This window comes from Antedon bifida, chromosome 8 (assembly GCF_963402885.1).
Source record: "Antedon bifida chromosome 8, ecAntBifi1.1, whole genome shotgun sequence".
Classification (NCBI taxonomy): domain Eukaryota; kingdom Metazoa; phylum Echinodermata; class Crinoidea; order Comatulida; family Antedonidae; genus Antedon; species Antedon bifida.
In genome coordinates this window covers 11,466,810-11,491,552 of record NC_136233.1, presented here as the reverse complement: position 1 = coordinate 11,491,552, position 24,743 = coordinate 11,466,810, and the positions used below count along the sequence as shown (strand labels likewise).

Genomic DNA, 24,743 nt, shown 5'->3' with positions numbered 1-24,743 from the left:
CATACACTCAGGTGTGTTATAATTAATGGTATTCAACTACTTTTGTGCTACTTTAACGAGCGGTTCCGGTTTGGTAATTGAAGTATTGCTGTAGGCCTATATTGAACCAATATATAGAAGTAATGACAATGTCTGTAGGCAATGCAATGGCAATAGTAGGCCTAGGCCTATATAGTTCATTCCCTTTAAGAAAATCTAATAACGACATAATTACACGAATCAAGAGACGGAAATGGGTAATGACCATTGTTAATAACACAGCATAACAGAACTAGAAGGAAAAATGTCACATTACATTTAGGTTACAACAAATTTATTTATTGATGTTTTTAATTGATAGCGAGTAATTGCTTGTTAGCTACGATGCAAAAATAGGTTGCTCTGACCTCTAGTAGTATTGGAAGACATTGATTTTGTCATAATTATCAAGTACTTTGTTCCTGTACCTTTTTTGGTATTTAACCATATCTCTAACATTATTCTACTTACAGTTACTGTAATGACTAATTATTCGTTACACTTTACCTGATTATGGTGTTATTAAGAAAACTTCCTTTGGTTAATAAGCTTCTACATTAAACATTATTAACTGTACAATAATGTTGGCACGTTCTATTCAATGTTAGTAAGTTATATTATATACATGTTTACCGAAGAGAAAATGTTTTTTAAATGTTAATTATATTACTTAGTTGAACAAAACGCCGAATCTCGAGAGGGCGTTAGTACGAATGGCTTGTTGATCTGATGGCGAGACTCATGATCGTAATCTTGAAAAGGAGTGGATGAAGATGATGACATATTTATGATGGAAGTTGAGAAATGATGCTGTTTATGGGATTCGGACTTCTGATGACGTCTCCATTTCGCTCTTCTGTTTGAGAACCATACCTGAATAAATTAGAAAAAAATGGAGATTGAACTATACGCCTACTTCTGGACAAATGTATAATTTGAATTTAAATGACAATTAAATTCTGTTTAATCGTATTTAGAGGATGTATTGTTGGGACAGGCGTTGTAGCCCAACCACAGAATTCAAGATGTCGTGTCGCGTACCTTGATCGTCAATGGTATTTTGCCTTAAATTATTTCTCTAGTCTTAGTTTCCTTATTATATTCTGCGATTCTCAAAATGTCGCCATTTGTAATATTTAAATTAATCCCCGTCACCTATATGATATCCAGTGGTAAATTATATGACAGGCAAGAATACATGTGTGATATACACATTAAATCATCGAAAAGGTCGAGATTTGGGCATTCATTTGTTTCATACTTTAAACTCAATTCTACCAACAAATATATATAGTTTATATAGCAAAATCTTCGAGATCTTTGACCTTATTTTTTTTAATAACTTCCTAATCCTTACCTGAACTCTGGCTTCTGACAACTGTGTCAGAGTCGCAACCTCTTCACGTGTATTGACACAAGGATAATGTGACTTACAAAATTCCTTTTCAAGTATATCTAGTTGTTCGTTAGTAAAAGTAGTTCGGCTTCTCCTCAGTTTACGCTTACAGTCATCGTCATCTAAATTAGAAGTTAATGCGCCATTGAAAAGTTTACTCTGAATGTGATCATCTTCTTTGTGACCTTTGGGGACAAATAAAGTGAGATTAATGAACTGATTTTGTGATACAAAAGTAGGCCTACGTAGGCTACTGTCTCTTGATTAAAAAATGGAGGACAATTGGTAGCGAATCTACCAGATACACAGTTGGCAAATATGTGTCATGAATGGTCAAATTACTTGCGATGTGTTTACGTTTTTGCGTTGCGTCTAAGTGCAAAATTTAAACCAAGCTTGATATCCAATGTAACGCTATCCTACCAACCTTGTGACGAGATTGCTCCCGTACGTTTGTCGTCAAAAGAGTAACGGTTCTGACACATGGTAGACGAACAAAGTGTTGCTCTAGGCCTGTGAATCAGTACACGATTACCCGAATCTGCCAAGTTCCGATTTTGACTGTATAACCCGTTATAGGAGCAGTGAATTCTTGGTACGGTGATGTTAGGTAGGAATGAATATGAGGAGACAAGTGCTTGCTCTGTGGCTCTGGCGTACTCTGTGGCAGCACGCTCGGCTGCTCGATTACGAAGAATACGGTTGATGGAACTAACACTAGGTGTGGTTGATGCTGTACAAACACCTAATGAATAAATCGAAATAAAAAACATTCAAGTAACTGTGTAGCATACATTAGTATTACACAATATTTTCACACAGCATGATTTTATAATATAGACTTACATTTTCTCTTACGTATCTTCTATCTATTATATGCTCCTTTTTTATGAACTTACCGTCTGCCATGAGCTTATCGCGAATTTCCCACGCAAAAATGGACGGGTTTTCCTGTTTGTATTCTTCGATTTTCCCAACAACTTCTGGAGTTGCTACTTTGGGTTTGCTTCCGCCAATTGATCCATTTCTGGTGTTTGTATCTAGGTAACGTTGACCTATCCAGAAAAAACGTCTTACTATTATCAAAGTAGACAGAGTTTTGACTTAATATTAGTTAAAAGATAAATATTTATGACGTTTCATACGTGTACTACTTGAGCTTGTAAATATCGAAAAGCCTCGAAATAACTACAGACTTGGGGAAAGTCTATAATCAAAGCTCTTGTTAAGTGTATCTGTGTATCTAAAACAAAGTTTGCACATTGGATAAAGAACCGTATTCATATGAGTCGATTTTCTTACCGAAAAGTTTGCTAAAACATTCCTGTGACATCATCAGCTGCCGTGAAAGTTCATTGTAACGATTCGACATCATCCTGTGGCGCCCTACGTCAACATAGTGAGCGTTTCCAATGTGGAATGGAGAAATTGTATTGAAACCTACAGATATAAAATAATAATTGCCAGTGTGATTAATGTCTGAATTATTCTTAAGTTTTGCACACATAATTGGTGTAACGTTTCCCTATCGAGGTACCAAAAGCGCTCTATTACACGAGTGTAACTCGCGAATTTGTTTATGGATAATAAAATCAGTACAATTAGGCCTATTTACATTTCTGTGGGTTGTTCCATATTTCGTTTCGAATAGAATTGAGACTTATCTTTTGTGTTGATACAAAATAACATATCTAGCTATCGACTTCTTTAAACTAATGTAGGCCTACTTTACTCGTAATAATACTTAATATAACTTTTCTGAAAGAATTATAAACTGTTCTGGTTATATTTAACTCATCCTAGAAACTGTTTTAAACGTTAAATTAAGTTAAACCACCACTTATTGAATAACGTTAAATATAGAAATTATAAGTAGTATTACTCTTTAAGTAAAAATAAACAAAATATATAATAAAATTAGTGGAATCATTAAAGATATTTTTCCCCTGAATAAATAATTTTATTTTTTGTTGGATAATAATATTTAATCATTTTGACCACAATTTGATTGTTTTGTTTTTTGTTTTTTTTTAAAAAGTGAACAACTTGATTAAAACTATGTTTTGTGAGGCAATATACATCTTATAACACCACTCAAAACATTCCAATTAAATTACTTTTAAATGTAAAACTTAATACAAACAGTATAATAAAAAGATAGATAGTCTCTTACCTGCTGAAGAAGCCATTGAAGTGCGAGAGGGATTAGCTGACAAGTAGATGTACTTCAATTTATCTGACCACCAACAAGTGGTTTGCAATCTCGCGTATCAAATCTTATATTTATAATATTCTCAAACAATGTAGGGATCTGTCTATTGTTCTTCCACAAACATATCGTATTTCATTAATTAGCTCATCTCATCCATAGATATATACTGAACAATTGGGTACAGAAATCAATATGTGGTAAATATGTAATTAACTATGTGACGAAGTGTGTAATTGCAGATTCGTTTACAACCGAGGTCCACAACGATATCAATAATGATACGAAAGAGACCCTAATTAATAGTTGCAATAAGTAAGTAAAGGCAGGTAATTTAAGTCTTAATGATAATAGTATGTTCACGCATAAACTAGTAAATTGGGCCTAAGCCTAATGGTATTCAAAATGAAGTAGCCCGCGCGAATGTATACGTTTTAAAAATCTTTCACCCGGTAAAAACCAGCTGATTATCGGTCAATCTTCATCATAGGCAAATTTAGTATTCATAGGCAAATTCCGTGATACAATGTTTCATGTTTTCACATGTGACGATGTAACATCGTGCACATGCACTACACGTGAAACAAAAAACATTTCGGAATTGGCCTATGATACTATTAATAATATCATATGTGGAGATAAAGCACAAATCGGGTTCAAAAGTATCCAAAAGTTCTCACCCGACGCTAATGATTTGCGGTGGTGTAGGTCTAACTCCAGGCTTCATTGTCTATACGTACTACATCTACCTCAGCAAAACTGCCTGTCAAAGCAAAACAGCAGTATAGGCCTTTTTGATTATTTAATTCCCTTTTTATTTTGCAGGGCTGTTCAAATCGTTCTATAAGTTATTGATTGTTTTTATAACACATAGGCGAGTTATACCAATTAGTAACGTTGTTTGCTATTTAGTGCAAAATCAGAGCAGCCAACACGAATTTAATTGATAAATGAGACAATTAAAACATTTTCGCTTGTACATAGTGTATGTGAAAAAATAATATTTATTCTTTGACTTTCATACATTCATTGATACTGCCCTATTTCTGTGGTTTGCTTTATCGATACAGAAGCGTGTGTCGTGTGTGAGTAACGCTGTTATAAACGAATGCTAGCTGACGTTTTGCTTACATTGTACCCAATTATAAAGCGATTAATGAAAACGAATTATTATGTTTTTTCACAGTAAATTTGATGCATATATTAAAGAAAAATTTTTTTTCACATTTTTTGTTGAATATGCCATTTTTATGTCACGTAATATTTATTGACTTTGACCAAAAACTTGATCGAAAAAAAGAATGACCTACCTGAAAAAAAGAATATTTTTAACCAAAAAAGTACTTAATTTTTTTATTTTTGGTTAAAATTAACCGTTTCATTTGTCTTTTTATAAGTGAAATTATTATTTTTTAATATTTTTTTGTTACAGAAGTGAATAACTTTATTAAAACTGCAAAATGGCCCATTTAAAGTCTGATTTTATTTATCTTCATTTTTCATGTTTTTGGGGGACAATACATCTTTAATTTATATTATATATATTAGTAATGAGGTATAATTACTGTTTTCTATTTCAAACTGATATATATTATTGTAGATGTATTTGTATTTATTTTATATATAATATTATTGAAGATGTCTTTTTTATTTATTTGATTTATTAATTTGAGGTTTAGTTTTTAAGTATTGAATACAACTACACGCCTTAATTACCATGTATGATAACAATTGAATATTAATAATTGTAACGGAGATTACTATCCTATTTTGTATTCATGGGAAGGAAAACATTTCATTAATAAATTAACAGATGAGAATTGCTTGCTACAAAAATCGATGCGATATATTTTGTTAAATAATAATATTTACTCGTTTTTACGTCATTAATTTATCGCGATTGACCCGGATGACAATACTACTACAGAGCGCCTACACTGAAATAACACGGCGCTATTAAATTACTAGTGTTATTACAATTGTAAATTAATAAACTAATTTTGAATTGGAATTAAATTGAGATTAATAATAATAGACTTGTATCTAGATAATGGGAACAATTCAAAGCTTTATTGGTTGAACAACTATTGGAAAACGTTCAAATTTAATGAATTCGTTTAGTGTAAACAAACGAGCAAATAGCAAGATTTACTTTCATTATCATCAGTGCTTTGATTTGTATAACCAGGGAGTTGTTATTAGATGGAGTAACAACGAATTTATCAACTGATCTACAGCCAATAAGCGACGATGATGATTTAAGTAGGTCTGACGAAATTAATGATTAGATTGTTTTGGTAATGGACGAAACAACTAGGCCTAATAATTGTAAAACGGTGTCAGACGTCACACTGTATTTATGAATTGTCATGGAATACAATATACAGTACATTATAAAATTTGGTCTACACATTGTCCAGATGAATACCATATATAATGCACGCAACAGCCTGCAGAATTAATACGGCAATCTTCGTCCAACATCGTCTGTGATGTTATTTAGAGGGTTAGATAGGTGTAGGTTTGACACACCTTAATAAATATAGTTTTGGTAAACTTTATTCAACGATATTTTGTCATCTATATTATTATACAAATAATGAATGTTTATGATGAAACAGTAACATTTATTTGGGTTTTTAAAATAATATATTAAATATAATATTTAAGCGCTTGGACCTCGCCTAATACTAACATGCATGCCGCTACCTAGAAAGACAGCGATACCATTACGAAACTTCGACAGGCAACTGGAACTCATCTAGGCTAATTCCGTTTTTTTTCCAACGATTCCACATCTTGTAGAGATGTTCCCATATTAATCAAAATTATACAAAGGATCTAAAACCTAATTTTTAGATTTTTTAAAATGCTTTTTTTGGTCTAAATTAGTAATATGTCTTCGTCTCCGATTCGTGGAAAATTCCATTCATTTCAACAATAAAAAATACCCTACCAGTTTGCGTTCAAGAGTACAACCTGCTTAGTTTTTAATATGAGTACTGCTTTCTATACACATAACTTTTGATTTCTGCAAAAAAAAAATTCTATTAATCTGGTTATTACATAACGTTACGTTGTCTCCAGATAGGAACCTAATTAGAGAGATATCGTGTATTAAAAGTACTACAGTCAGATATAATAATAATTAGTTAATGTATTGGAAACTTCACTTTTACAACAGTGGCACACTTTGATGATAAAGGTGCGTCCAAGTAATAACTTAAAATTTAACAAAATAAATGTTGTGTGAAATACAGCATACAAGAATAAATAAAATTATTATCTTAAAAATGAGTCAAAATAAATGTAAAAATAATAGAATGTAGTGTGAAATACAAAACATAACTCTTACAAAAAAAAACAAAAAAAAACAAACTTAAAAAGAATAAAAATAAATAAAAATGTTTAGCCTAGATACACGCAAAATAAATAAATAAAATTAATTTCATGGAATGAATCAAAATAAAGAGTATAACGGTGTGTGTAATACTCAACACTAAGACAAAAAAAGAAAACAAACATACTTAAAAACGTATCAACATTAACTAAACAGAAATCAAAATTTAAAAGAGCACAACGTTTCTTCCATAAAGATTTAGCCAATGATTTACAGAATGTGTCGATTAAATAAATCATGGTCATTGCCTAGAATAAGAAGGGTTTTGTTGAATAAATATAAATTGTGAAAATATTCATAGAAATAAAAAAGATTACATTCCAAAAGTTCTTGTTGGAATTTAGCAATTTGGTTTTTTTCTCTCTTCTTCTAGAGTGGTACATGTTAACACAAAGTGCATAATGGTTTCTTCTTCATTTCTGTTGCACAATTTACAACAGCCATTAGCATTAGGGTCATTTGACCATTTAGATGTTTTTAGTCGCGTGGACTCGACTCTATTGTTCACTATGTCGGTCTGTCTGTCGGTCTGTCGGTCTGTCTGTCGGTCCGGTATCACTATGCATTGTAGCACGCGACTTAATGGCTGTTGGCCTTGTTCTTTCAAGGGGAAGGGTGTTTAATTTTTAACGATGCTCCTTCAAAGTCAGTTTTATCAAGTAGATACTGTTCAAGTTTTGGTTCATTTTTTATATACATATAATATTCAATTGACGTTTTACATTTACCGTCTTCAACTCAATGAGAGAGAGAGAGCTAGATCTTTCATAATTATTTTTGTATTGGAAGCCCAGTTGGCATCAAAGTTATCATTACCATTTCGAATATCAGAAAAAATATCATGTGTACCACAATTATCAATGATATTTTGAACAAATAATGGAATTTTAAATGATAGATCATTAAAGTTCTCTGTCAATTTAACTAGTGTTTTCAGTAATATCCTAGGCCAACGATCGTCTTCCATCTTTAAAATTCTTTCCATTTAATTAATTCTATTTATATTTTGAATATATGAGATTTTTGACCACCCAAATTCCCCATAAAGAGTAGCACAGGGGGTATTCCGAGAGACCTTGCCATTTGTAAAGTGTAATCTTTCAATTCCTTCACAATCACTTTTGCTGCCAACCCAAATAGTACTACCATAATTTATTGATGGGAGTGCAATTGTTCGCCAGAGGATATCACCATAATATACTCTATTAAAATTGTTTAAATTACCAATTATGGCTTTTATATAGCCTATGAGTCGGATACATTTTTGTATAACGTATTCTACATGGCTATGGTCATTTGCACCTCCTGATATCATTACACCTAGATATTTATATGTTTCACACTCGGTTATCGACTGGTCTCCTAATTTCCATAACTTGTGTTTATCTATTTTCTTACCTACAAGTACATTTGATTTACTTTGGGTTAATTTGCATTTTCCAATCAATGGCAAATTTTGCAGTTAGTGAGTCATTTGTTGCTTATTTTCAGATAATAGCACAGTATCATCTGCCCAGAAAAGGGCTCCTTGCCATATGTTATTAATATGTACTCTTACATCACTTATTTTTAGAATTTTTGTGAGCTCATTATACAAAACAGAATAGGAGATAGCATACATCCCTGTCTAACTCCTTGTTCAATTAAAAATGCATTAGTTACAGTATCCCCATATTTTACTTTCTTTTGACATTTGCACACATGTTATCAATAATTCTCCACAAACGCCCTATTATACCTATATTCCATTTGGCTTTCAGGAGCCCATCTCTCCAAAGAATCAAATGCCTTTCGGAAGTCCAGGAAAGCCAAACCCTCTTTTTTTCTTAAAGCAGCTATACTTTTGAAAAAAAAATATGGTCTTCACACGTCCTATGATCTTTCCTGAAATCACTCTGGACTTCCGTCAGTGCATTATCACTTTCCAAATAGTTTACATTCATTGCAATTACTCTATTAAATAATTTTGATACACAAGATGTAAGAGAGATTCCATTTTTCAATTCTCTCTTATCACCATGTTTAAAGATAGGAATAATTAAACTTAAATTCCAGTCTTCTGTTGGGTGTTCAAAAAGGATGATTCTATTATATAAATCTAACAGAGATTTTACCATAATATGACCACCATTTCATTAGTTCATTAGTAATGTTATCTTCACCTGGAGATTTACAATTTTTTGCAATACTTAATACATATTATATTGTGCCTATTGTTAGACCTAAAAGAAAAATGCCGCCATGGTTTGATAATGAAGTTAGAGTCGCTCTTAAAAACAAAGAGAAATGTTTTCATATCTCTAAACGACTTAATACACATGAATCAAAACATGCTTTTTCCGTTGCCAGAAAAGAATTTAAAGTCCTTATGAAACTTAAATATAAAAGTTATATGCAATCACTCTCTGGTAATCTTAAGGCAAATCCCAAACGCTTCTGGTCGTGGATAAAGACCAAAACTAAATCGTCTTCTTATCCGTCGGTTATGTCGCATGGGCACAAGGTCGCGGAGACAACTAATGATAAGGCTGCTTTATTTAACAGTTATTTTCATTCAGTTTTTAGATCTGGACCTTCTGTGACTGATGAACACCAACGTCTGCCTGAGGCTTCTGTCGGCATTCTCAATGCTCCAATTATTCAATCTGAAATTGTTAACTCGTTACTGTCATCCATTCAGACTCATAAGGCATCTGGATGTGATAATCTCAGTAACCATGTTCTTAACGTTTATTCTCGTCCTCTTTCTATTCCTATTTCTTTCCTCTTTAATAAATCTCTTCAAACCGGTAAATTTCCTTCCGTTTGGAAACGTTCCAATATTGTTCCTATTCATAAGGGGGGGGGGGGGGACCAAGAAATTGATTTCTAACTATAGACCTATCTCTCTGTTGCCTACCATTTCTAAATTGTTTGAAAAAATTGTTTTTAACCATATTTCGACTCATGTTTCTCCTGCCATTGCTTCCTGTCAGCATGGCTTTGTAACTGGTAGGTCATGTGAAACAAACCTTGCCACCCTGTTGACCACAGTTTACGAAGCCATTGATGGCAGGAAGCAATGTGATATTATTTACACTGACTTTTCTAAGGCGTTTGATCTTGTTCCTCATAATTTACTCTTATTAAAATTACAACGTTTTGGTTTTCATAATGATTTTATCTCCTGGTTTCGTAGTTATCTTAATGGTAGGTTCCAGAGAGTGGTCATTGAGGGTATATCCTCTGAATGGCTTCCTATTCAGTCCGGTGTCCCTCAGGGATCGATTCTTGGTCCTCTCCTTTTCAATCTTTTTGTCAATGATATCCCAAAACTCTTCACCCACTCCAGATGTCTTATGTTTGCTGATGATGTTAAGCTATACAGAATTATTGGTAGTGTTGAGGATGCTGACAGGCTTCAGGTGGATTTGGACAAGCTATGTTATTGGGCTGCTTTATGGGGTATGTCCCTCAATCCAGTAAAGTGCAATATTTTAACTATTACTTTGAAAAAGAACATTTTATTTTATAATTAAATAACTTAATGACAATCCCATTAATAGGGTGCAATCGCAAAAAGATCTTGGTGTTTTTATTGATAGTTCCCTTTGTTTTTCTTTTCATATTGATTATCTTGTTGGCAAGTGCAATAGACTGCTTGGGCTGATGTGGCGTAATTGTAAACATTTTGACAGGCAAACCAAAATCCACCTTTATTATTCAATTATCCATCCCATTCTCAACTTCAGTTCTGTTATTTTTAATTCTATTTCGAAAACTCAGTCTACGCGCATTCAGCGTCTGCATAACCGTTTTTTACGCTACATCAGCCACAACCAGAATCCTGACTTTCATTTCCATGTCCGATCTCCTGAGTCTCGTAGAACCTTTTTTGATCTTGTTTTTTTGTATAAATGTATTAATTCTTTATTTGACTGTAACTTAGTTAGTAATTTTTATCTTAGAGTCCCTAGTCGTCGTCTTAGAAGAAATACTACTTTTCATATTTCTTTTAGTAGAGTAAATGTTTTAAAAAATGGTTTTATTAGTAGATTAAGTCAAACTTACAATTCTTTTACTTTAAGAAACCCTGAGTTAGATATTTTTAGTAATAATTTCCGTAAGTTTCGTAACATTGTTAGTAGTTTAGTTTAATGTTTGTTATTGTATATGTTCGTGTTTGTCTGTGTTCCCTCCTGTAAGTGGTGAACCATGAGCTCACTGTTGGTTGGGAAATGAATAAATAAAATAAATAAAATAAAATAAATATTTTATACTTTCAATATCAATAGAAATATCACATAGAGGATCTGTAGCCTCATCATCTCTGAACAAGTTGTTTCTAATGTTTTGTATACAGTTCTCAGCAATGTATATATTATTATTGAATGTAATATTTTTAGAATACTTAGTGATTCTCGATAGTTTTTTAATGTTTCGGCTTTTTTTCAACGCTAGTAACAACTTATTCAGACACTGGAACCTTAAAACAATCAGTACTTTGTTAAAGTTAAACTTTGACCCTCTAATTGTTTGCCAGAATTCCTTACAATTTTTACCTCCTTTGTTTGCAATAACAATTAATTGATTTATCTACCCTCATTTCTAATATCTTTTGTTTTATCAAATTCTCAGCAAACAACCGCTTTTGTTGGTAATTCTGCCAAGGAAGTCACATGTTGCAGCATCTTTGTCTTTTCTTTTTCTATGAATGTGTGTTGCTTTCTTTCTATTCTCAATTTCCTTATCAAACCATGGTTTAGATTTCCCCCCAACCCCTTTTTTTTACCAATGCCTTCTTCTGCGCATTTAATTACAATAGACTTCCAGGAATTCCATAAGTCATTAACATTATCAAACCTATTTGCATCCCATTCTTTAAAATTCCTTTCTAAATAGGCATTATACTCACTAAAATCTTCACCAAACTTAATGTTCCATATATATTTCTTACTACACCTATTATCTTTGTTTTTCGAGTTATTTAAGTAGTAACATATTATGGTCACTACCCAAGCTAAGTTGTCCTAATTCGTCCATCTTCATTTCGGAAATAGTATTATCATTAAACATGTTTTTTGAGGACAAAATATAATCAATGGTACTTTGTTATTTGCCTCTACAGCATGTGATTTCGCCTTCACAGAAAATAGTTACTAAACTCAATTAATCTATTACCATTCGTGTTGACTATTGGGTCGCCCCCCATTACAAAACTACCTATTCTAGCATTAAAATCGCCTAAGATTAAAATATTAGGCTCTTCTTTTTCTTCATGCATGTTTTTAATTTGAATGACATCTGATAATAATTGATTACATAATTATCTGGTAGACTGACTACAGTCTTCAACAGAGACTCTCGTGACAGCCACAGACTAGGGTGTTATTTTTAACAGTTGCTTCAACTTGTTATGTTAATTTTGAACTTTTCTTGTAATAGTCTACGATTAAAGTTCTAACCGTGCAGAAGAAATATTGAAACAAATGTTGTGGACCAATACATTGTTTTCAGTGTAGTATATAACAAATACATTTTATAAATTCACTGTTAATTACTGAGAACAGGTTGTAGAATGACAGTTGTTGGATTTTGTCTTTGTAGCAATTGCACATTAAGAACCTACTAGGACGATGACTCTGGTGAGATTAAAAAAAGAAGGAATAAGTAGAAAAGAAAAATGTATTTATATGAGTGATCGTTCTATAAACTTGAGGCTTGTTTTCTCAGTTTTGTCTGGTACCCACAGGTACGGGATTTGTTTGTAATTCGTTTATATATTTCAACCGAAGCGTAACCTATTCATTGAATATCTACTCTATTGTTTAGCCATCAATATTCTGGTACTACATGGCAGAGTGTAGCTCACCAATCAACGCCAAGGCTTAGATATTCCTTTGTGGTCTCTAGCCTACTGATCATTTTACTTATTATTATTACTATTATTATCATTATTATTGTTATAATAATAATAATAATAATAATAATAATAATAAAATCTTTATTTTTAAAACGGAGGCTCGTTCACAACAAAATTTATTCTTCCACGAAGTAGTTTAGGGTTTACTAGGTTGGGAAAAACGATATATTCTACGCACCTGTACGTTCGTAGGCCTATTTTCATTTCTGCCGTTCACAATGGGATTTTCGGGAGCATTTATGATATTTTTGACTACCATTACTTTGGTTAACTCTCAGACAGGTAGGCTACATTTTTTGCTAGTTTCAACTTAGTTATACACAACACGTTATCGATGACCCAGTTACCTTGTACTTTGATGATGAGACAATGTGATTCATTATTTACTACCCATAATCGGCGTTATGTTTAAAAAAGCAAGAACATTACTGAGCAAAAAGAGGTCTCTTTTGTAAAAACCAAGCGTTCCTGATAATTCCTTTCCTTTAGAATTGAACTTGATTGATTTCTTTAGCGTTCTATTCAAACTGTTATTCTGCTTTTAACTTCTTAGTAGTGTAGTGCTAAACAACTAACCAATAATAATAATAATATAATAATTTATGTGGAAGCTACACTTTTTGAAACAGTGGCACACTTCCTGAATGAAGGTGCGTCCAGAGTAACAATAACAATAGGCCTATTTACAGTATAAGGAAACTTAAACTAAATTATGTACAAGATATAAAAAAATAACATTAACAAAAGTAATAGGCCTACTTTTGAAACAGTGTCACACTTCTTGAATGAAGGTGCGTCCATAATACAGTAAGTAAAATAAAAATGAGTTAACAATAGGCCAATATTGTAGGCCTGAGTAGGCCTACTTGTACAGTAATAGGCCTACTGCTTAGGAAGCAGAGCTGTAATTTACCTCCGCTAACAAGGAGGTTTATGTAATCGATCGCGTGTGTTGGCCAAATTGAAAATTGGCCAAGTATGTTGATCTGTTCGGTATGTGTGTTTGTTACTTGGCCAAATTGAAAATTGACCAAGTTTGTTGATCTGTTCGGTTTGTTTGTTTGTTTGTCATCACTCTAGCGCTTACAATTTTAATTCCAATAACTCCACATTACTACCATACATATCGTCTGGTGCAAGGACGACACTGTCCAATTTTAGTGAAAATCCGGACCACGGTCCCAATTCTGGACCACTTTTTAGAATTTCTTTCAGACCTGCTAGTGTTAAGAGATAGGACAGAATTTTCAAAAGCCGGTGAGCAGTCTTAAATTAAATTAAACTAAAATTTCATTTTCTCGAGAACTACTATTCCAAAAAACCTCATTTTTGTACAAGAGGCAAGAGTTATAATTTGTGATTTGTAATTTTAAAACATAATGTGATTTAATATACAAGTTTTTTCATGCGAATAGTTTAAAAAACCTATTTCTTTTCAAATTTACCCGTGTGTTTTTCGCGTTGCTGTTCTAATTGTTAGTCGACTGAAGCTATTGTTAGTTGAAATGCTGGTTACATAACCTTTACACCAAACTCGTATACACATGATTGTAGTGAAATTAGCCTAAATCACACAGTATATTTCCTCCATGGTATAAGACAATCGGGAAAGAAAAAAAAACCGGGTCAAGGTCAGGAAGCAATTTTGATTTGGCCAAGTATCGTGCTATGCGCGAGGGCTAGTTTGTCTGTTACTTGGCCAAATTGAAAATTGGCCAAGTATGTTGATCTGTTCGGTTTGTGTGTTTGTTACTTGGCCAAATTAAAAATTAGCCAAGTATGTTGATTGGTGCGGTTTGTGTGTCTATTGTTAGTCGACTGAAGCTATTGGTAGTTGAACATAACCTTTACACCAAACTCGTAAACACATGATTGTAGTGAAATTAGCCTAAATCACACAGCATAAGACACACACTTTTGGTGAAAATTGGGTCAATGTCAGGAGGCCAATTTTGATTTGGCCACGTATCGCGCTATGCGCGAAGGGTAGTTTGTTTGTTTGTCATCACTCTAGCGCTCACAATTTTGATTCGAATACATGTCCCCTGGTGCAAGGACGACACCGCCCAATTTTGGTTAAAATCCGGACCACGGTCCCAATTCTGAACCACTTTTAAAAATTATTTTCAGACCTGGTAGTGTTAAAAGATAGGACAGAATTTTCAAAAGCTGGTGAGCAGTCTTAAAGTATCAAGTAAAATTGCATTTTCTCGAGAACTACTTGTCCAAAAAACTTCATTTTCGTACAAGAGGCAAGAGTTATAATTTGTGATTTGTAATTTTGAAACATAATTAGATTTAATGTACAGGTTTTTTTATGCGAATAGCCTAAAAACCTATTTCTTTTCAATTTCACCCGTGTGTTTTTCGACTGAAGCTATTGTTAGTTGAAAGGCTGGTTACATAACCTTTACACCAAACTCGTATACACATGATTGTAGTGAAATTAGCCTAAATCACACAGCATTAGACACACACTTTTGGTCAAAATCGGGTCACGGTCAGGAGGCCAATTTTGATTTGGCCAAGTATCGCGCTATGCGCGAGGGCTAGTGTTAAGAGATAAGACAGAATTTTCACAAGCCGGTGAGCAGTCTTAAAGTAAAAAGTAAACTTAAATTGCATTTTCTCGAGAACTACTTGTCCAAAAAACTTCATTTTTGTACAAGAGGCAAGAGTTATAATTTTTTATTTGTAATTGTAAAACTTAATTAGATTTAATATACAGGTTTTTTTGATGCGAGTAGTTTAAAAAACCTATTTCTTTTCAAATTCACCCGTGTGTTTTTCGCGTTGCTGTTCTATTGTTCGGTTTGTGTGTGTGTTTGTTTGTCATCACTCTAGCGCTCACAATAGTAAATACACAGAGGAATCTTTCTTCAAATGTTAGTCAGTTGTGTATGGTGTCTACAGCATTCAAGTTACCAAGATCGAGTCTCAACTTGGGAAACGAAACGAAATCGTTGTTTATTTCATAGTATATAAATTATACGCCTGATTTATAATGAAATCTAGAGAAATTATGTCTCTATATTTATGTAACAAGGGAGGTTTATGACATATACATAACTTTGATCGGGTTAAAATCGGTCAAGGTCAAGTGTGTCAACTTATCAATCCTTCTGAATGCAAAACAATAGTATACTGATTAAAATATATATGGGTTGATAAATGAAAATAAAATGTTCTCTCTTGTTCTGTCTTGATTGTGCTAGGCCTACCGTATGTTGTTATTCTTTTTTGGTATAATGTTAATGGTCTATAGCTGCTCAGAACTAGCTATTACAATAGTACTCTCAAGGAACTTACAATAGAAACGAGCATAATGGTTCATTTGTTCGATCGTCTTTTCTTCTAAGGTATTTAGAGGTGTGTGACCAAGAATGTTCTTTTGTATTCTACTTCATTGCCACAGAAGAATAGATATCTGTAGTATCGGAACTTCTGCCATCCAATCAAAATCGTTGATTCTGTTTAACTTATTTCTACGTATTAGAAACTCTGATGAATGTGGTATTTAAGCTCTGGTTATATATTCTTTCTTCGGTTTTATTGTCAATCCATGAATAGTCCCTGTGATCGTACGTTCTTTTGGTCATTGGTGGAGATTGGGGCAGTCCCGGTTACCAATCAATACACCGGCATTATCTGAACAAGAGTATTCAGAAAAATGATTACTGTATGACTTTAAAAATATGCGATTCTCAACTGAAGATCGCATGCAATGCATTTCAGAGATTATTTTTCTTGTTTTGTCAAATAATTAAGGCCAAACTATGCATGCTTTATACATAGAGATTTTACGTCTCCCTACCATATACAGTATAGTCTTGCGGGAAAAAGTATGTATATTCTGTTTTCAATGCTGTATAAATGCTGTTTATGATGCTGTATCATGCCTTGTTACAGAGTATGTTATTTACAGTACAAGAAGGTTAAAGTATAATATTCTTTTCTTAGATCCATGTACCAGTAATCCATGTCTTAACAGTGGGACTTGTAGCAATGGTATTACATTTTACACATGTGCATGTACAAGTGGATTTAGTGGAATAAACTGTCAAACACGTAAGTCTACATAACATTTGGTTTATTTTAGACTTTTACTCCACTTAGGCTGTATCCACGCTAATTTGGTACACCATCATTACCTAATGGACGGTGCCTAAATACCTAACATTTAAAAGAAAATAGTACCCGTACAAATACGCTAAGAGCAATTAGTAATTGCATAATATGTCTTAGAAAGTTGGCAATGCTCAGTCATTAAATAGTGTCAAGAAATAATTGGACACATTTTGGTCATCTAAAAGAATATTAATTTTTTTACATGTATTCATCTTTTTACTGTTTCTTAACATTAAGTAGGCCCAAATGTTTATTTTCCGATGGCAGACATTTTATTTTTTAATTCGGGAGACTTTTTTTAACAAAATAAATTGGTAACCTGGATTACATCTGTAAAGAAAAAGAAAATAATAGGCATATCACATTTTTTATTTCAAAAAGTAAATACAAGAACAATTTGCTGGAATGACAACAACACATTTGCTTTCCTTTTTTGAAATATTGTGAGAAATTGCTAATCATTAAGATCATCATCTTTAAATCACAGCTACAATAACGGATGCATGCACATCACCACAGGCCGTGACTGATGATCAAATTACTTGTGGAACAAATGGTCTACTAAGATATTACTACAATGGAGCAGAATGTGTAGCATTTGCTTTTTATTGCAATGGAAATGGGAACAACTTTGTAGATATTGGGTCATGTCAAAGTACATGTGTAGGTAAGTATTAAGTGGTTGCCATTGTCTAAAGATCAGGAGGTAAATATTTAAATTAAATTCCATCAGTCTACTTCAAAGATTTATAAGTCTAAGTTTAAAATATAATTCTAATGCATTAACCATTGAAGGTTTTATTGATTTTAATTCCATCTGGGTTTTTTTTGCGGAGCGCATATTAAGAATTGTGTACATTAAGTGAAAAGGATAAACTGATTATGGTTTGTTGCCCTAATTATATTATATTGTACAGTGAACTATATAAGTACCACCTCGCATGTTACCTGATTATTATCAACATTATCTTGGGGTGATTCCACTCCTTTAAACTATTCCATCATTGTGTGATTATCTTTAAAGAATGATGAGTCTTCTGCTCAAAATCTGAAATAATAACTATTTTGGAATAACTCACTTTATTATTTTATACCCGTTGTGCTGCTATTAAATTTAATTTCAGGTAACTCTGTGGGTTCTTTAAAATGCACATGGATGAGTCAGTGTTCACGAAACCGCATGAAAACCTTTTTTCTTTTTGTCCGGTTTTTTACAAAAATTGTAGGCGAAACATAACCGATTTTCTTGACTGTTGTACCCTGTGATCCAAGAATATTTAAAATAACAGTTTAAATACTGTTGTCATCATAAAGGCTGTATGCTATCTTATTATTATCATTATCTTGTGGTCAGTCCACTGTTGGACATTACTTCTCCAACCCAGCATGTTTCTCTGGAACATCCTGTGAAACAGGTATGATAAAAGACAATGACAAAACATGGTTTTACTATAAAGTTGTCTTTATTATATTTTAGCTTTGACTGTTTTTTTTAAGCTGTTAATAATAGGTAATTTTACAGTTTCTTGCTTTTTCTAACGGACAGAGTAGTATGTAGTCGTAGTATGACTCAGAATTGTTTAAATATATCCTGAAATTGGTGTTTAGGATGTGGTATGATTGTATTCCTAGCTATGGCAAATCCATGTGATTCAAATTTTTGTCAGAATGGAGCCACCTGTTTCTTAGTAGCTGGTTCATGCACTGATTATACATGCACATGCCCTGAATGTTATTCCTCAGTGAATTTTTGCAAAATTGGTAAACAAATTCTTTGTGAATTAACTGCATTATCAAATCTCCTAATCATAATCTTATCATCTAAAGCTTATACAGTACTTATAGTCTCTTGACCATAATCCTATGAGTCTAAATTTCAAGATCTTAATCTTCATATTCTAAATCTGAAGATCATAATCTCATATTCTAAATCTCATGATCATAATCTCATATTTTAATTCTCATGATCAAAATCTCATAATTATTTTAAATATATCTCATGGTCATAATCCCATATTGTAAATCTTATATTTTAAATATCATAGTCTCATAATTATTTTAAATCTCATATTCTAAATGTTACGATCATAATCTCATATTCTAAATACCATGATCAGAATTTGTGTATAAATCTCATGATCCTAATCACATTTAAATTTTATAATTCTAATAACAATATAAGTATCATGACCATAATCTCAGTATGATGCTCATTATCATAATCACATAGCCTTAATCTCATTGTTTAAATTTCGTTTTCAACAATTTATTGGAATTTTATTCATGAGGGCCTACTTTTCAATCGAATGACACTATGTCGACATCCACTACCCACTATTTTGCATAGTATTAAGATCTGTACAGATCATATAGACTTAATTTATATTATATTGCTCCTGCAAATTATAAAAGTATAACCCCTGTAGCAGTCTATTGCTTCTAATCAAAGACTTGCTAGTATAAGAAATAAAACATTATCATTATTTATTTCATAGACTATTATTCTATATTGTAATATTATTTTGTTTGTCTTTGCAAGTTTTGCTATTTTCTATTATTCATATTTCCAGTCTTACTAATTTATTTATTTTTATTTATTTATAAACATATTTCCACTGGATAACAATATCAACGTTGTCCCACAACGGGGAAATTGTTGTTTTCAAGGTTTATATATAAAGGTTACATAATATATAGTAGTTTCTTAAAAATAGTAAAAAAATGTTAACAGTGTCGATTCAATGCGTTATTATAATAATTAAACAGTCTAAAATAATACTAAAATGTGAGAACCATACAATAAAAATACAAAATTAAGATTAAAAATCAAAGTTAAAAAATATTCATAAAAAAGAATACACCACATAAAAATATACATTGAACAGATTTAAAATTTAAAAAAAGTATTTCCCTAGATAAAAAAAGTGTTTTTATAACTCGATTTGAACGCATTAATGGAAATTAAATTTTGAATGTCAAAATGTATGTTATTCCATATGTTTGCCCCTGCGACCTTCAGTGATTGTTCTTTCATTTTATTCGTGTTTGGTATCGGGGGAACAACATCAGAAGCTCTCGTGTTATATCTATGTCTGTCTATTACCATCTCGATTTCATTACAAAGTCTATCTGGTGCAGCACCAAAACTTTGCCAAGATAATTGTTTAATTATGTTTTCACCTCTACTGTTTATGAAGTCGTGGTTCTTTGTAATTATTCTTGCCGCTCGTTTTTGAAACCTAAAGATTTTACTTATTATGTGTTTCTGATGTATTACCCCATACAGAAATGAAATAGTCGCTACATGGCTGTATAGCCATTCTGTAAATTTTTTCTAGAAGGCTTTCGTTTAGAAATCTACTTACTTTGTTAAAAATTGTAATTTTGTGTCCAAGTGACTTACACAGATTCCTAACATGATGATTCCACGTTAAATGTTCGTCACAATAAAAATGAATATAAACACAAATAAATTCTATTGTTTATAGATGTTTGTGTATAATATTGGCCTTCATAATCTCAGACTATTTCTGCAACATCTTGTGTTTTTAATTATTATATGCAGGAACGTTTCGAATGCTTGACAAGAAACAACATGTCATTTAACATAAGGCTTTTCCTCTAGATATATGCGCCCTACCACTAGTACCTGGAACATGCTCCGTAACTCCAGTTCTGCGGTATTACTTTGACGGCACGACATGTCAGCCATTTGCCTTTTATTGTAATGAGAATGCCAACAACTTTCAATCAAGCGAAGATTGTGAAGAGGAATGCGTAGGTAAATATATGTGAACACACAAGAACATATGCCGTACATAAAGGGATTTTTCTATTTGCGACTACCTATGACTTATGTAAATTATGTAAACTAGATGGTACGCTCGCTTCGCTCGCGTACCATCTAGCTCGTGTCCACAGATGGTTCTCGAATACACAGTAATTTCAGCGTCAAAAACTGGCGATTTCAAATGTACGTTCCGCAGGACTATAAAATACATTGTCGTTTTCAGAAACGAATAAATAGACACAATGATTAATGTAGTCAACTAAAATTAGCACACTGTTACAATATTGTCAAAGTATTGCAACGCTAGATCTCAGTTTTAAGTTTATTCTCAAAGGGCCCATAAATATACCTACTTGTGTTAAACCATGGAGGGCTCATAAATTTACTTACAAACTGGGAGTCTGAGAGATTGGAATGTTCCATTCATCGCAAATCAATACATTTGTATAAACGTATATTAAATCTATCAAAATAGCATTTTTTAAAGAAAATCGGCCTGTCTTCAACATTATGATACTGTACTCGAGCTGTTCAACTGGTTTTCAACCATTAAAAGCAATTATCGTAGGAGGAGATAGGAAAATGCAAATTATCCTCGTATTATTGTATGCGGGTATTTTTCAAGATTAACATGCATTAGACAGTGTATACCACGATCGGAAAACACCCCTATTTGGGGCAAATCGTTGAACCTAAATTCGTTTTAATTGTCAATAACTAATTATCTAACTCAATTTAATTAGTAAACAGGGTTACATCTGGTGGTTTAAATCAGTATCGAGATTCTAAACAACTTTATATACCATCTAGTAAACATCCTAGAAATAACGCGCGATTTACCGAATTTTGCCCTTACGTAAATTTATATATAGATCATTTGTCCCATGTCATCTTCCACTAAAGTCGGTTTAGACTTTTTCACCACGACTGTGTACTAAAAATAGTTGAAATGCGAATGCTTTTTAGATACAGAATCCAACATCGCCATGTGGACGTATAATCGACTAAATTGTGTCAGACGACATGGCCGAAATTCCCAAACCAAATTCAAATGCATGCGCACAATAACCCTCTGCGTTCTAGGTAAATCGCTCACTCACAAACATGAATTAATAAATGCGGAGATAAAACAAATTATTACTTGGCAAAATAGAATTTTGCCAAGTATAGTACTTGCTTTGTTTGTCTGCACAATAGTGCCTAAAATATTCAAGTTATCATTCTAAATTTTTCGGAACATGCCTATTACAGTTTTTTAAAATCGGTTGATTACTAACTTTAATAAATTGTATTCTTTTAACATGGGCCGAGATATCAACATGCGCCCTCTGTGTGGCTATATTTTACCGAGTACTTCATATCTAATGCATTAACCATTGAAGGTTTTATTAGTTATCCGCACTATGGCGGATAACTCCTTGTAACTGTCCTGTTTCATCATCTTATTTTTTTTTTAGTTATCCGCACTTGGCGGATAACTCCTTGTTATTGTATGGGATCAATATTTTTTTCTGTATTATTCTTCTTTCTCTCTCGCTATTTTTGTGCAGCGCGTTTCTCTAATTAGTTATCCGCTTATAGTTATCCGCTTAGTAGCGGATAACTCCTTGTTATTGTAGTGGATCATTATTTTTTTTCTGTATTATTCTTATTTCTTTCCCGTTTTTTTGTGGCTCACGTATCTCTAAAATGTGTAAACATAATATTTCATAACTTTGACAACATGTGGGCATTTACGTGAAGTTGTGCACCTCCTATTTTGAATGACGTCAGAGTTGCGCAACGTGACTTACGCGCGATTTTATGATTTTTAATGATTGATCATAGCTTAAAAACCAAGCGTAATTTTTTTTTTACCCTTTATGAAAATTTAAGTCATATCAAGGGCAAACTTTTAGTTAACTAAAAATGGCGTGTTTTACAAGAAGTTACGCGCGCACGCGCATTTAAAATTTTAAAATGCGCAAAATTAATTTCTAATCAACTTTTTACGCCATTCATGACATTTTGCGCATGTCAAAATTTCCCCCGCGCGCGAACAATTTTACGCGTGCAGTGCGCACGCAGCATGAAAATCATGTTTTTTTCTATTAAATTGTGATTTTCCAGCCTTTCCTAGTCATTTTTAAAAAGATTGACATCATTTCAAATTAAAATGACGTCATACGTACACGTTGATTTAGACCATTTGCATGCGTTTTAGTTGCAAAAGTTACAAAATATTGTCAAAATTATGCCTATTTTGAATCTATTATAGCTCCTCAGGATCAACCGTTACCCCCGAGTTTTTTAACTTAATATGTAAGCAGATATGTTGTAGATATGAATTCATGCAGAATTTTTTCCTTACGGATGTTGTGACGTCATCGTATGGCCACACAAATTTAAAAAATAGGATTTTTGTCTCTTTCGTTATTGCTCATCACATTCAATGGAGCGCATCACGCTTATCCGTCTTCCATTTTCTCCGAGATTTTAATATTATCTAGGTCAATCAACTATCTTTCGCATGAGTTAAAAATATTTTAATTTTTATAACGTCATCATGCCTAAAAATTTAAATTACGTGGGTCATTAATTTTATCTTTACAGTAAATTTTAATCTGTTATAGCTCGTAAGAATAAAATGTGATAATCACGATTAAAACGTTTTCTGGAAGCTATTGGATTGTAGATGCGAACTTATGTGAACATTTTGTCAATCAGATGTAGTGACGTCATCATATGGCCAGTTGAATAAAAAAAGTCGTATTTTCATATTTTGCGTCATAGTTCATCACATTTAAAAGAGCGCGCATCTATATTTTACGTATCCAAATTTCTTCTACACGCTAATATGTTGTTGCTGAGATAATATCCTTCCAAAATTGGTATTTTAGTGTTTCATTTTGATACCGTCGCCATGTTAAAAAATGGAATAAATGGCGGGTCCCGTAATTTCACCTATTCTACACTGTATGTAATATGTATACAGATTATACTGTTTATACTGTATATACTATATGACACAAAATTGACAGAATTCAGCACTAACAACATATCATATTCTTCAGATCAGGTCATAATGCCATACTCTTTTTCTGGGTGCAAAATTCTAACGTATGACGTGCACGTGGCGTTTGTCGTGCGGATAACTAACTCGTCCGTAGTGACGAGTTTCATGTCTAGTTTTTTCTGTATTATTCTTCTTTCTTTCTGTCATTTTTGTGCAGAGCGTATCTCTAAAACGTGTAAAGTTAACATTTTATAACTTTGTCAACATATGGGCAATCACGTGAAGTTGTGCTTTCCTATAATTGAATGACGTCAGAGTTGCGCAACATGACTTACGCGCGTTTTTATGAATTTCGCGTATTTAACATAGATCGAAAACCATATAACAATTTAAATTGAAACTTAGCAAAAGTCTAATTTATATCGTGCGCTAACTTTTTGTGAACTAAAAATGGCATGTTTTACACGAAGTTACGCGCGCACACGCGTTTAAAATTTTACAATGCGAAAAATCAATTTCTAATCAACTTTCTACGCGTTTCATGTCATTTTGAGCATGTCGAAAATTCCCACACGTGCGCACATTTTTACGCGCGTGGTGCACACGTAGCGTTAACAACGTCATTTTTTCAAGTGATTTATGTTTTTTCAGCCTTTTCTAGTAATTTTACCAACTTTTAAACCATTTCGACTTCAAATTACGTCATACTTGCACGTAGAATATGATAATTTGCGCGCTTTTTTGATAAAAAACTTCAAAAATTCGTCAAAATTAAGCCTTTTTTTAAACAATCGTAGTTTTTAAACTAAACGGTAAAAATTATTTTTATTAAACATTCTGGAAGTTGATGAGTTGTAGATATCAGATCATGCATTCATTTGGCTAACTGGACATTGTGACGTCAT

General features: G+C 32.6%; 2 protein-coding genes across 2 annotated transcripts in view; one reads left to right on the top strand and one right to left on the bottom strand.

The window, feature by feature from the left end:
- Positions 1-345: 345 nt before the first annotated feature.
- Positions 346-3,645, bottom strand: LOC144850351 (paired box protein Pax-6-like). Its single transcript, XM_078707616.1, has 6 exons — positions 3,588-3,645; positions 2,717-2,854; positions 2,314-2,469; positions 1,842-2,159; positions 1,376-1,599; positions 346-891 (listed from the first exon to the last, which is right to left on the bottom strand). The coding sequence occupies exons 1-6, from the start codon at positions 3,601-3,603 to the stop codon at positions 685-687; spliced, it is 1,059 nt and encodes a 352-aa protein (XP_078563742.1). The 5' UTR covers positions 3,604-3,645; the 3' UTR covers positions 346-684.
- A 9,430-nt stretch (positions 3,646-13,075) lies between these two features.
- Positions 13,076-24,743, top strand: part of LOC144851086 (uncharacterized) — a 134,720-nt gene continuing 123,052 nt past the window's right edge. Inside the window, exons 1-3 of the mRNA XM_078708609.1 lie at positions 13,076-13,207; positions 16,886-16,993; positions 17,541-17,720. Coding sequence (XP_078564735.1) covers positions 13,144-13,207; positions 16,886-16,993; positions 17,541-17,720 — 352 coding nt within the window. The 5' untranslated portion in view covers positions 13,076-13,143. The remainder of the gene's footprint in view (positions 13,208-16,885; positions 16,994-17,540; positions 17,721-24,743) is intronic.

Excerpts from the sequence above, each read along its gene's own strand:
- LOC144850351 (XM_078707616.1), bottom strand. Across the intron at positions 2,470-2,716 it reads ATGTTTTAGCAAACTTTTCG|GTCAACGTTACCTAGATACA; the intron begins GTAAGAAAATCG and ends TTTTCTGGATAG. Across the intron at positions 2,160-2,313 it reads CGATAAGCTCATGGCAGACG|GTGTTTGTACAGCATCAACC; the intron begins GTAAGTTCATAA and ends TTTATTCATTAG.